The sequence below is a fragment of the Miscanthus floridulus genome, chromosome 7 (genome assembly GCF_019320115.1).
Source record: "Miscanthus floridulus cultivar M001 chromosome 7, ASM1932011v1, whole genome shotgun sequence".
Lineage (NCBI taxonomy): Eukaryota > Viridiplantae > Streptophyta > Magnoliopsida > Poales > Poaceae > Miscanthus > Miscanthus floridulus.
The window spans coordinates 112,621,689-112,634,664 of NC_089586.1; the positions used below are offsets into that span (position 1 = coordinate 112,621,689).

At 46.0% G+C, this 12,976-nt stretch overlaps 3 protein-coding genes and 1 non-coding gene across 5 annotated transcripts; 1 reads left to right on the forward strand and 3 right to left on the reverse strand.

Annotated features, from left to right (window-relative positions):
* Positions 1-198: 198 nt before the first annotated feature.
* Positions 199-1,366, reverse strand: LOC136467600 (uncharacterized). Its single transcript, XM_066466361.1, has 2 exons — positions 844-1,366; positions 199-620 (listed from the first exon to the last, which is right to left on the reverse strand). Exons 1-2 carry the CDS (start codon positions 1,318-1,320, stop codon positions 507-509), a joined length of 591 nt encoding a protein of 196 aa, XP_066322458.1. The 5' UTR covers positions 1,321-1,366; the 3' UTR covers positions 199-506.
* A 1,768-nt stretch (positions 1,367-3,134) lies between these two features.
* Positions 3,135-7,420, reverse strand: LOC136467602 (ATP synthase subunit O, mitochondrial-like). Of its 2 annotated transcripts, XM_066466362.1 has the most exons (6): positions 7,201-7,420; positions 6,925-6,978; positions 6,130-6,373; positions 4,889-5,001; positions 3,625-3,711; positions 3,135-3,544 (listed from the first exon to the last, which is right to left on the reverse strand). In XM_066466362.1, exons 1-6 carry the CDS (start codon positions 7,282-7,284, stop codon positions 3,425-3,427), a joined length of 702 nt encoding a protein of 233 aa, XP_066322459.1. In that variant the 5' UTR covers positions 7,285-7,420; the 3' UTR covers positions 3,135-3,424. The 2 variants fall into 2 exon arrangements, with proteins under 2 accessions (XP_066322459.1, XP_066322460.1); XM_066466363.1 differs by lacking the exons at positions 3,135-3,544; positions 3,625-3,711 and adding an exon at positions 3,740-4,669.
* On the reverse strand, positions 3,897-4,023 carry LOC136468267 (small nucleolar RNA snoR86). Its single transcript, XR_010761784.1, has one exon. It is a non-coding gene; the product is annotated as a small nucleolar RNA snoR86 (small nucleolar RNA).
* Positions 7,421-8,834: 1,414 nt separating the features above from the next.
* LOC136464300 (uncharacterized) lies at positions 8,835-9,739 on the forward strand. The gene has a single exon (XM_066463264.1). The coding sequence runs from the start codon at positions 9,051-9,053 to the stop codon at positions 9,417-9,419; it is 369 nt and encodes a 122-aa protein (XP_066319361.1). The 5' UTR covers positions 8,835-9,050; the 3' UTR covers positions 9,420-9,739.
* The last annotated feature ends 3,237 nt before the right edge of the window (positions 9,740-12,976 follow it).

Below are 12,976 nucleotides of genomic sequence, written 5' to 3' on the forward strand. Positions count from 1 at the left end.
GGTCCGTGCGGCTGTGCCCACAATCTGCACGGCTTGGAGTTGGATACGCTGAGAATTCGCGCCCTGACGCATCTGGCGTTTCTCCGTGCCTGAGGGCTGAGTTCCAGGTCATCGTGTTCTGCTTCGCCACAGGCCACCGGCCACCGGGTGCGCCGTGCGGGCGGACGCGCAGCCCCGGCACAGGTGCATCGCGTTCCACCACGAGGGCACGCCACCGCCGCGCGCGCATCGCGGTCTTCTTCACTTGTTGCTGGTTGCTTGGAATTGGAAGGAACACAGGCGATCGCTTCTTCCGGTCAACCTCTCGTTTTCGTGTCCAGATCATGCGATTGTCGTGCCAGTTGCGACTTTTTTGTGTGTGTTCGCTTGGATCGATAGCGGCAGGGCCGGGGAAACCGAAAACGATCAGACGACTTTGTTGTTTTCCAACGGAGCTCGTATGCTTGCTGGTCTTTGTGGAGCTCGGTGGTCCATCGCGTGACGTGATCCAATCATCAGGAATACAGTTACCGGTCGTAGTCGTAGCTTGTCAAATCCGCAGGATCCTCTCGCCAGTCGCCAGATAGACCGGCCGACCGCCACAGATCACAGCCACGGACATCGTGCTGCTTTATTGATATCTGAAATTTCCAATGAAGTTTATATCTAAATTTACCTGTGATATTGTTCATTCTGCCGTGAACATACCATTATTTCTGGCATGTCGATATTATGTGCATGCATTTGACTGATCGAGTACAGTTTATGCCGACCAGCGGATCTCTTAATGGAATCCCTGGCCTGGCCAAATCCCCTCATATTTCACCGTTATGTGAATCGAAAAAAATTAGCCTATTCACATACCCGCTCTAACGCCACAGGCAACCTGAAGCTTCCATCCATCCGATCATCACCTTGAGAAGCCGACCCCTCCTGCTCATGCCGGCCCCAAAAGCTCCCGAACCAGAAGAGCCCTTCTTGCTCAGTGATCGCCTCCCACACGCCGTCGATTTCGTCGCCGCCGCCGCCGACAGCGAAGCACCTCTCTTTCCAATCGCCGGCGCCCTCCTCCTCTCCGATCCCAAACGCGGCTTCAAAGCCGTCGTCCAGGTCCAGCAGGTCGGCCAGCTTCAGCCAGGCTGCCTTTGACGACGACGACGACGACGACGACCTTCTCCTATGCCATCTCCTCAGGATGATCCTCTTGGTCTTCACGACCACCTTCCTGGGCAGCCTGACGAAGAGGAAGACGGTGACCTGCAGCACCAGGCACGGGCAGCAGCAGCACACCACCAGGCAGTCCATGGCCACCAGGCCGGTCTCGCCCACGCACGACGACATCGCTGGACGCGCGTAGACAGAACACAGAAGCAACAGCGCTGGTGAGGGAGCAAGAAGAGACGGCGAGGACATGGAATAAGCAGCAGCAGCTGGGAGCTCTTAGGATAACTGCATTGGTTGCTTGTAAGAGTGAGCCGGAGGTTAAGGTTGCTTGAGCAGCAGAGTAGTGGCTTGGGGGATCGATTTTGTTGATTCTTTCAAGCCAACTCACCCTGAACCGTCGCAAGGGGCTACGTGTCTCTTGTTCTCAAGCGTGGACTACGCATTACAGGGATAAAGCAAGGGCAAAGCATGCCTATTCTGTGTGACTATAACACATGCTGTGTAGTGTATCTGCATTTTTGGCGCGTTTTTTCTTGGGACACACAACAACGTAAACATAAACATCAAGAAACAGAGACAGAGGTGTATCTGCATTTTTTTTGGCGCGTTTTTTCTTGGGGGACACAACAACGAAATCATAAACATCAAGAAACAGAGGCATGTGTGGCGTGGATGATGATTGTCGATTGGTGACATAAACATAAACATCAAGAAACAGAGGCATGAGTGGCGTGGATGATGATTGTCGATTGCTATGTTTAGCGGACGAACAATCTCTCTTTATGGCACCCAGAAATGAAGTGGAGCGTAACAATCTTTATAGGCTTATAGCACCCAGAAATGAAGTGGAGCGTAACAATTGCTTGGAACCTGGATAACAATTCGACGAGACCACCGTCAGAGGCACATGAAAAGGCCGTTGGCTTACTTGTTAAACTCCCTTCCTGACCTCCTCGAAATATAAGGGATCCAAGTTTATCCATAATTAAATTGAGCTAAATTTGATCATATTTATAGAGAAGAATATTAAAACTACATCAAAAAGGTATATATTATATTATATATATATATATATATCCATGATATATTAATGATGTCAAAGAGATAAATTATGAAAATATATTTTATAATATATTAATAATGCTAATTTAATGTCATAAATATTATTCTTCTTTTCAATATACTTAACAAACTCATCATAGTTTCCCTTATGACAAATCTAGTCTACAAATCTAGTCAATATACTTAACAAACTCGTCATAGTTTCTACGATCAAGTCGAGGTGGACATCCAACACATCCTGATTGGTTGTGTTTTCGCTAAACAAGTGTGGTTTCAAATGCTCAGTAAAGTGGGACTCTCAGTTCTAGCCCCTCAGGCAGCGGACACTTCATTTGAGGATTGGTGGATCAAGATAGACAAGCTAGCGCCTACGGTCTTTAGAAAGGGAATCAACTCTCTGATTATTTTGGGAGCATGGATGATTTGGAAGCAGCGAAACGATTGTGTATTCAACGGGGGCGTCGCCAAACGTGCAGAGAATCCTAACACACATCGAAGAGGAAGCGCATTTGTGGTGTTTAGCTGGAGCAAGGGAGCTTACACGGCTCCCTGTAGCAAACGGTTAGGCCCATCACCGTTGTTAGTAGTTGGTCATGTTTTATTTTGACAGGCGCGAATGTAACTGAATGTTAAGGGGTGTGTGGGTGATGTATTTTACAACTCTTCTTCTTAATGCAATGATACGCAGCTCTCGTACGTATTCAAGAAAAAAAAATCTACAATCCTTATATATGGCTGTAAAGAATTTGAAAGGTGTACTCAACAAAAAAATGGTATCAAAACTTGCTATTCAGAGAGTCCATTCCGGTCTAGGGAAAGACAACCACGCATGTTCTGACCCAGTGCAATCCATTGCTACGGACACGCGATTACACAAAAAGGGCAGGTTGATTTATTTTGGAACCGATGAATAGACGTAAGCCCATGAATACAGGAAAAATGATGCACTGCGTGAGGAGTTCATACGTTCCAATGACTTGGAGCTCAAAAACTTTCCATGGCATGCATCCTTTCATGTTTTTGGTGCATGCTTCTTTAAGTAAAGAAGAAATGAACATAAATTGTTCAGCAGGCATCTAGCCCACAAGACAGTAAAAACAGTGCCCTTCACTTGTTAGAGGAAACATTTTATTCAAAGGCCAGATCAAAGTTGCAGACATGGGGAAACCTTCAACAGCACAGCCTCTGCATTCTGATGATGTTTTTATCCAAAAGGCTGTTAGAATTCAAGGGGTTGCCTCAAGAACGCCTCCATTTGCTTCGCCCTAGTCCTGATAGACATATCAAACACCTTCTGCCCGAATTCAATCACTAATCCTCCCATGATGCTGTAGTCAATCTGCAACAGAGAAAACACAAGTTGAGGAGGAGCATCCCTTCAGATATTACTTTCGAGAAGCTCGTGGATCAAGTAGTTACCTTCTGTTCAACCAAAATAGTTTTGTTTTTCCCAAGGATATCCTGCAAGGTATCCTTTAGTTCTTTCTCCTCCTTCTCGGGAAGTGGCTAATAGCAGAGGAAACATGTGTCAGCAAAAATGTATCAGCAAAAAATTGAATACTCAAGGAACAATACATGAAGCTGTGTATCGACAATTCAGGCTAGCAAGCTTCCTAAAATTCTGGGATGATTTGTACTAGGTTTGTAGAAGTGAATATTATCAGAATTTGTTCCCTGATGATGTGATAAGAGATGTAGCAGCTTGTTCGAGGCCGACATAAAACAGAACAACTTTGAGCGGCACGGAGAACTGCAGGGTCGAGCTTGATTTTGCCAACCTTCAATGCAAAGATCGCCACTTATATGGCCCCCTTGCTCTGCAAATTGGCTTTCTATACTCGAAAAATCAACACATCCTAACCCAAATAAAACAAAATGTCCATATTACCCACGATCTTTCCCAGCTAAGAAAGAAACAAATCAAGAAAACAAAAGAACTAGAAGGGACCCGAGTGCAATATTTGATGGCTACAAATGCTGTACCAAAATATGCAGGCATGCCTCTAATTGGTCAACTATGATTAAGCATGTCAAGTCTAAAACAATTAAGCATGTCAAACGCTGATATGGATTACTCAAGACAACTCAGAAATGTGCACAATAGCACCTCCCACTACCAGTCATGAATAGTACATATACTTTATCTAGTTTGAAATTTGTGAGGGACACGATACCTGGCAATTCTCCATATGTAATCTAGAGGCACTACATTTTTTATTAACTTATCTGTATGGTTAATGTATTTTTCAGTTTTCTTTAAACATAAACAACACCAAATAAAAACAGGAAAGTAAAAAAAAAAAGGGCGTACCCACTGCAGAGAGCTCCCGCTCTGTGCGGGGTCTGGGGAAGGGTGTCAGTGGCAAGCCTTACCCTCGCCTGTGCAATGCGAGAAGACCACGACTCGAACCCAGGACCTTCCGGTCACAGGCGGTAAGACTCTACCGCTTGCACCAGGCCCGCCCTTCCAAATAAAAACAGGAAAGTACAATAGAAAAACTAAACTAAACAAGACTTCCAGAAAATTCACATCAAGCAACATTATCCATATTATCATCCTATCAGGCAAGAGAAAACTATAGATGCATCGAAAACATTTCTTTTAACATGCGAGGAGACAGCTGTTCGACAGATACTGTTTTCATGGTAGCAAGAGGGGATAAGAGAAGGAAAATCAACTTACAATAACGGTCCTGACCACAACCTTCACCTCCCCCTTATGTGCCATAGTCAAATCAACAAATCTCTCCGCAATGCGCTCAATATATTTCAGCCTGCCATTGTCCGCCAGGACAGCTTCATAAACGAACACAAAGTTAGGCACTCACAAGATACATGACAAATATGGAACAAATTATAAGCATTTACCAATTATGCCAAGTACCAAAATTCAACAGACAAAGCAACTTTTTGTGAGAAGTCCTTCAATTAACGGGTTTGGTAACAACATATAATTGATTCTACAACCAACTTTATAAACACACTATTAAATGGGCTACTCAACCCTAGTCGCCATGGAACCGACCAGGCGACTAGCCATGGTTAGTCGATGACCTGGTTGACTAGTCGACCCTAATCGGTCCTAGCCGTCTGTTGTGTGTACCAGGACCTATAAGGTATATATACTATATAGTATAAATCAAGCATCGAGACTAGAGAGGTATGACCTAGTTCGTTGCTACGTACCTGCTACTAGAAACAGAGCATCAAGCTTCAGGGAAAGACAAACTGCACAGAGGAGTGACCCAGCTATCACTAGCCTTCGAAGGAGGAGCTCATCTTCGTGCTCCCTTGAACCTGGATTGATGGAGGTGTGACCCATTGGTACTTGACCTGGCTACGGTGGAAAAGAGAGCTGGTGGCTTCCTTTGTGTGCCGCATGAGCTTTCCCCCACGCACTGGTGGCTGAGGCAGGGACGAGAGGCGGCGGCGGCAGCAGTGGGAGGGAGTAGGCACGACCGCTGGGAAGGCTGAAAGGGAGGTTAGGAAGACCAGTGGTGGCAGGGATGGTTGCGCATTTGCACCCACAGCATAGTGATTAATCATCGACTAACCGGCTGACCAGGTTTCTGGTCACTCTAATCGAGCCGGAGTACCTAATCGAGTCCAAGGGACTGACTAGGATGATTAATCACTATTAATCGGACAACTTGATAACACTAATATAAATATACTGCTGCACATGGCAAATTATTATGCAGATCATGGCAAACAAAAAAAATATTTGCTCCGTATCAATATGAAAAAAATTATTGGAACCAGCACAAGTAAATGTCTGAATACGTTCTACACAGTCCATCAGTAAGGCATGTACACCTTATCAGATTTTTTTTTTCCTGGAGTGTATCAAAGTGATTAACTTTTTACACGAAACTGTATCTTAACTTAATTAGGCACACAAAAATGAGTAGGCAGGGCACATACCCAAGAAATTCTTTGTAACATCTGAAAACCCAGCGTCAGCAAATATTTCGGTTACAGCCTTCACCCTGGTCTCTTTTGGAACTGACAAGTCCTTTATGAATTGAGAAAACAACGGGCTCTTCTTGGATGCCTCTACAACAGTTTTTATCTCAGACTCAATTTTGTCCAATGAGTTAGCTTTAGCTGCTGTGAGGAACAGTGCACTGGCATAGTTGCCTGTGCCACCATACAGAGCTTCTGGAACCTAAAGACATAAATGGGGCAGACAAGAAGATTACAGTGACATGCACAGAGAAATGAAGCACATCTTGAGCTTCCAAGAAGAAGCTAACTTAAAGGAGAATCTTTCATCCAGGAGTCAGTATAAAACTACACAGATATATTACGGAAAACCAAGAAATGTAAACCAAACAACACAAAGTGTCTTGTTGTCCTAAAGCTTCTGTACCAACAATACAGCTAAGCTCAACATGAAGAAATTTTGTTTGGACAAAGCAGCAAAAAAGTAACTTGCATTCAGTAATACACCATTTGTGTACGACTTAAATAAGTGATTGATGTGTGCAACATTATGTTCACTATAACATCCAATTGGTATTCAACCCTATTACAGCGTAGTTTTCCTAACAATAGGTAGGATATAATAGATAAATAATTGCATAACCTATGGGTTGCTAATAATACATATGCATTGACATGAGTAGCCTATCACCAGTTTACCACTCCCGGACGTATAATAAAACAGCATTCGTATCCCATTTTACAACTACATTCGCTCATCACGGAGAATGGTACCTTGATCTCCTTCCCGGTGGGCTTGGCCGGCTGCGACGCGAAGCCCCTCGAAATCTGCATCAGAACGAACACGTCAGTCCCAACAAAAATCACAAGGATGACTTACAAATTCCCCTGCAAAAGACCCTAAAACTTCAGGAGATCTATCCCAGATCGGATACAGGGCGCGGAAGGCCAATCAAAATCGACAGAAATGGATATGTTTCAACCACTATGGGGGGGGGGGGGGGGGGGGGGGGGGGGGGGGGGGGGGGGGGGGTCGCGGCGGGCAAGGACCTGGGCGACGGCCGCGGATTCAGAGGATGCGAGGTGGGCGCGGAGGAGGGGAAGGCCGGATCTGAGGTGCCGCGCCGCCGCCATCCCTGTTCGCTGGCTCGTTCCGCGGCGGTAGAGATCGAAACCCTTGGACGCGGGTGGGAGGAGATCGGGGACGACGAGGCTGGTGAGGTGGTCTTGCGGAGTGCGAGGAAAAAGAGGGAGGCCACGCTATGCCCGAGAGGCGACGGGGCAGGGCAGCAAGGGCAACCACAAGTCCACAGCCCTCTGTAGCGGCCCAGCGAGCCGTTTCTTGACCGCTTTGTCATGGGCTGTATTTCGACCACTTGGGCCTTAACAGCTAGGTATTTGGGCCTCTTTCGGCTCCCATTTGTTCCCAAAAAAAAAGAGGAGAGGAGAAAACAGTGCTTCGGATTTGAGTCACTTCAGTACATTTCTTCGTGGTCCAACAAGATCAGCCCCTTGTTCAAAAAATCAGAAACAGATCAGCCCATATTTGACGAAGCTTTATTGTTAAGCTATTTGCAGACTTCTGCAATTCAACTATGATTCCTTCTTTCCCCTTTTTTAGATAACAGAATAAAAATTCTACTTCAGCGTCTTCATGGAAGTAACTTGAATCCAAGTTCTTACTACATAAGAGGCATGATTGTCCTTTTTCAAGAGAAGCTAAAGGTAAAGTGCGCTAAATATAGTTACTGTTGTTACCGTGATGGAAACAAACACAAGGCAACAACTACTCCCTCCGTCCCGTAATAGCATTCAAAATTTATCCTCAAATATAATGCATTTTAGGGGATAAAAAGCAATTTTATATTAAATACTTTCCATTTATCAACCATTCACCATTAATCACGTTGAAGATAACGTCTGATTATGAAACAAAATAAGGGTACATGCGTCTTTTTTGTTCTCTCTTAATTTATCTTAAAATTCCTATAATGCACTATATTACAGGACAGAGGGAGTAAGCCACTTAGTGTCAAGTAGTTTATGTTAATGTTTCCTTCAATTCTAAATATCTCAGATGACCGATGAACTAGAGATTAGTGAACTAGCTTATTTGTTGTATATTCCTCAACTTTTTCTTTCCATCTTTCTTGTATTTGTGCATCAATTGTTATAAACGTGATAGTATATAATTTGATATTCCTTCCTTTCCTAAATAATTCAATTCCTAGAAAAATATAGTTTATGGTACACATATTTTATGCAATAAATGCGATAGACAAACTTTTTATGTTTCATCGAATTTATGGAAAAAGTACACATATTAGCACATTATGTAAATATAGTTTATGGTACAGTGTCTCTAATGATGCTAATTTGGTGTTATAAATCTTGACACTATTTTCTATAAATTTTATTAAATGTAAAAAGGTTTGATTTAAAACAGTTCTAAAAGTTGATTTTTGACAGACTACTAAACATCTCCGGACGATTCTTTACCACTTTTTATTTACAAATTGCAGTGTCCTCAGAGTATTCAGACGCGTTCCTGTATAGTATGGGCGATTATCAAGTATACCAAGTACACCAACCGTCTCACCAATTGCCCTTTCCATGTTGATTTCCACTGCGGCGATCCACAGAAAAGCAGACCTCGCAGGCTTTCTCCTGAACTTTACCGCGCCTACCCTCTAATCCTTTGACACATCGCCGGGTCACAAAGCAGCTCGCCGCCTTTGCCGAACCCTCGCGCTGCCTTCGCCTGATCGCCTCCTAGTCCCATCCCGTGCCTACGTGCGCAAGCACGACCCGACCTCAAGCACTCAGCTGCTTGCCTGCTCACCGGTCAGGCAGTCACTACCCACCCACCACTGTTACATCGTGTTGCTGTGAATGCGAGGATGGCGGCGAGCACCACCACGCCCACGATGCCGGCGACGGTCACGCCTCTGCCGGGCTACGGCTACCAGGGCTCTGCCGCGGGCGCGGGCGCGGGCGCCGAGCCTCTGCACAGCTCCTCGGGGTCCATCGGCACCTTCTTCGGGGTGCTCGTGGCGGTCCTGGTGCTCACCTTGCTGTCCTGCGTCTTCGGCCGGGTGTGCGCGGCCCAGGCCGACGGGCCCGATGAGCGGTACGACTGCACGAGGCTGGCCCGGCGGTGGTGCGGCTGGCGGGCGCCTCGCCGGGCCGCTGTGAAGCGGGAGGAAAAGGCGCCGCCCGTGCTGTTACTGGAAGTGCCCGCCGCATCGCCACTGCCCGAGGAGCCGTAAAGAAGCTCCCGGCGCCGAGGTTCATGGCCCTTTACTTCGTTCTCTTCCTAGTTACGACTGTTAGCAGGATAGTCTAATGAAATAGGAGAAAGAATCCATCATAAGTCACTTGTCGTTTGATCATCTGTTCTTCGTGTCACTTATCATCATGATGAGTACATCCCAACTGTTCTGTACTCTGATCAACTAGTGCATGATATGCATAAACCACTTCCGATCCAATGATCCTCGTTATATCTAACCGAAGAGACATAGCAGCTGTTACATTCATGATGAATAGGAGTTTGACAGTTTCAGTGTGGTACAAACGGCACCTTTCAGTCAACAGCTCTGAATCATATATCAGACTGAACCCTGAAGCTGCAAACTGAGGGGACGATCCGAGTCCTGATCTGAAGAATGAACCCTGATCTGAACTGTGATGATAGTTCTTTGCTGTTTTTGTACTACAGATTGAACCCCGCCCTGAAGCTGCAAGCTAAGGTGACGATCCGAGTGCTGATCTGAAGAGCACCACGCTTACAAAAGTGCGCTGAATCGATGATAGATTTGCTGTTCTTTGGTGCTTTGTTACTAGATTGGCAGGTCAATCGTGCCGCGAATTTAGGTACGTATGGCATAGTTTGGGGACGACAATTAAAGAACACATTCCTACCCTGCACCCCACATGGCCGCCAGACTTGTCCGTGGTCTACACACTATCACCAACAACCATTCTCCCATCAGGATCATGCACGATGCCATATTTGCCAAATTGTCAGGCCGGTCTGTTGCGTTCTTTCACGGTTGCTTCGGCATGTACGCAAGCCTTCACAAATCGGGCCGAGATTAGGCCTTGTTTAGTTTCTTCCTATAAAATTTACTCGCTCGTCACATCGGATATGCATGGAGTATTAAATATAGACTAAAAAATAACTAATAACACATATTACAACTAATTTACAAGACGAATTTTTTAACCCTAATTAGTCCATGATTTGACAATATGGTGCTATAGTAAACCTGTGCTAATAATGGATTAATTAGGCTTAATAATCTCGTCTCACGGATTACTGAGGACTTATATAATTTGTTTTATTATTACTATCCGAGCACTCCCATGTAACACCCCGATATGACACCCGATGTGACGTCCATAAACTTTACTCCTTGAATTTAAACACCACCTTAGAAATACTATGTTAAGAGGGTAGTTGACAGTGACCGAACAACAACTAAAGCACTGGCTGACCCCGATGATTCTACCTCTGATCGAGTGATATAATATATTTTAACTTTGACTAAGTTTACAGACAAATATGTTAAAGCATTTTACAAAACTAAATAAATATATTCATGTCAATATATATTTCAAATTTGATTTAATGGAACATTTTAACGTTCTAGTATTAATCTACTCTTCTATAAATTTGGTCAACAAATACCTACAACTTATAACGTGGGGAGTCCAAACCTACAATGGTACTTGAGACAATCTTGGCGAGGACCAAGTTGGATGTCGGTAGGAATGACAACGGTCTACTAAGATGCGAATGGAGTAAATATCCACCCACGACAAATTGTCTAACAGTAGCAATTCATATCGAGACTCATATTCGTCAGTTACATTTTTCACATGTAACTACGAGTATCTACACACACGAGTTGAATTGTGCCTAGAATGCCTAGGCGAGCATTGGCGGCGGTTGGCGTCGTAGCCCTTCCTAAAGTTGCCGCATAGGAGATCTCACACCAAACACGAAAAAGCGGGTGAGGGCCAAGGGGCGAATGGGTGACGATGGGTGTAGCTTGTCGGTAACCATGCGCCCAGTTCACTTGGGCTTATTTGGCTGATAAGTCATAGCTGAAAGTACCGATGGCTGATTTGGTGTGAGAGAAAAATATTGTTCGATGGCTGAAAAAGTACGGCTTATAAGCCAAATAAGCCCAAGCAAACAGACTGATGGTTGCCGATGGTTGAGATAAGTTGGGTGATGTGCCAAGTTCGAGGGACTTAAGGGTCTTCCCCAGAGGCACTCCTACACTTTCTTGCGAGATAAGCTGGTAACTAAATTTAGACATGATTTTTTTGGCTCCACAATGTCATAGAGTAAAAGGTACAATAAGTTTTACTTAGACATGATAAAGTGTGGCTCCATAACACCTAGCCACACTTGGTGCGTTATGCCAATTATTTATTATTTATGAGAATCCAAGAGCCTCTAGTTTATAAGTCTCGTATCTTAAACTTTGTATGATCTAAGGCCCCCTTTGGCACGGCTCTCGCCGGCTCCGGCTCCACTACTGTAGCACGGAGCCGGAGGAGCTTCAAATCGTGGCTTCACCGGCTCCGGCTCTTCCTAGTTCATTTTCTGTCTCGATTCCCGAAATGGTTTCTGCTACAGTGCAGCTACATTGCAGCTACAGTGTCACGTGCGGAGGAGCCGGAGCCTCCGGAGCTACGCCAAAGAGGTACAATAAGTTCGCCCACGCTCTCTTTTCTTAGCTAAAGAAAACCTATTATACATACAACAAGAAAAAATAAACCATCCGGTACAAGTTAAAACTCGCTCCAGGCAACCAAGCAAACACATTCGGCAACACGCCTGCCATCCCGGGCGTAGGACAGGGCCAGGAAATCAAGACAACTCAATACGCGGCCTCCCGCGAAGGCAGCTGTGCGGCCTGGCCCATACCCGGCTTACCCGGCCTGGGCGAACGTCGCGTAGCATAGCCGCCGCCCCGCCGGGGCGTGGCGGAGTGGTGGGAAGCGGTGCGCGCGCGTCCGCGTCCGTCTGTGCCTCTGTGGGCGGCTGGGCGCCTCCGCCTCGGCTCCAGCCTCCAGGTCTTTTCATCATATAATCAAATCATCTAATCGTCTTGGCACGTTCAACGCGTCAACGCAGGCAGCACACAGTTCCTGCGATCACAGTTCACGTCTCGCGGTGCGCCGGAGCCGCAGCGGCTGTACCAGTACCCAAGCTTGATGCTGCTAGGCTGCTACCAGTAGTATCCTTGTGTGATTCATGGTTGAAACCTGATAAATATCATCACGACACGACAGGCCGGCATAGGAATAGGAGTGGCCGGCACGGAGACACATCCTGCCACGACGACACAATCTCGTACCTCTACCTGCGCCGCGCGTGAGTTGACAGTTGAGTTGACAGCTGAGTTGACGCGGATTATGTGAGCCGGCGACACAGCACTGACACGGATGGAGTGGCAGAGCAGAGCGCAGTAGGAGTCCGTGAGCAGAGCACCTGCTCGAGGGCATGAGTTCACAAGCCGCTAGTGGTCGCCGCTTTTACGTTGCGCGAAGGCGGAACCTTGATCTGGCAGGCAACCGCACGCCATAAACCCGGCGCCGCTAAAGCGGGTGCGTGCCCATCATTTATCAGCTGGTTAGATTGGCCGGTTCGTATCGTGGTTGGTTTGTAAAGAAATATTGTTGATCGGTTTGTGTGAAAGAAAAATACTATTTCAGCTAAAAATTTACGATCATTTATGACAAGCCATGGCCAAACGAACATGCTCTCGCCCCGTGTTCGGGGACCGCCGCGACGCTGCCTCCCTCA

Coding starts and splice junctions, on each gene's coding strand:
- LOC136467600 (XM_066466361.1), bottom strand. CDS start 1,320: ATGTCGTCGTGCGTGGGCGAGACCGGCCTGGTGGCCATGGACTGCCTG. Junction 621..843: donor TGCCTGTGGCGTTAGAGCGG/GTATGTGAATAG, acceptor TGGAAATTTCAG/ATATCAATAAAGCAGCACGA.
- LOC136467602 (XM_066466362.1), bottom strand. CDS start 7,284: ATGGCGGCGGCGCGGCACCTCAGATCCGGCCTTCCCCTCCTCCGCGCC. Junction 5,002..6,129: donor TGTTACAAAGAATTTCTTGG/GTATGTGCCCTG, acceptor TCGTTTATGAAG/CTGTCCTGGCGGACAATGGC. Junction 3,712..4,888: donor TTGTGGTCAGGACCGTTATT/GTAAGTTGATTT, acceptor CTCTGCTATTAG/CCACTTCCCGAGAAGGAGGA.
- LOC136464300 (XM_066463264.1), top strand. CDS start 9,051: ATGGCGGCGAGCACCACCACGCCCACGATGCCGGCGACGGTCACGCCT.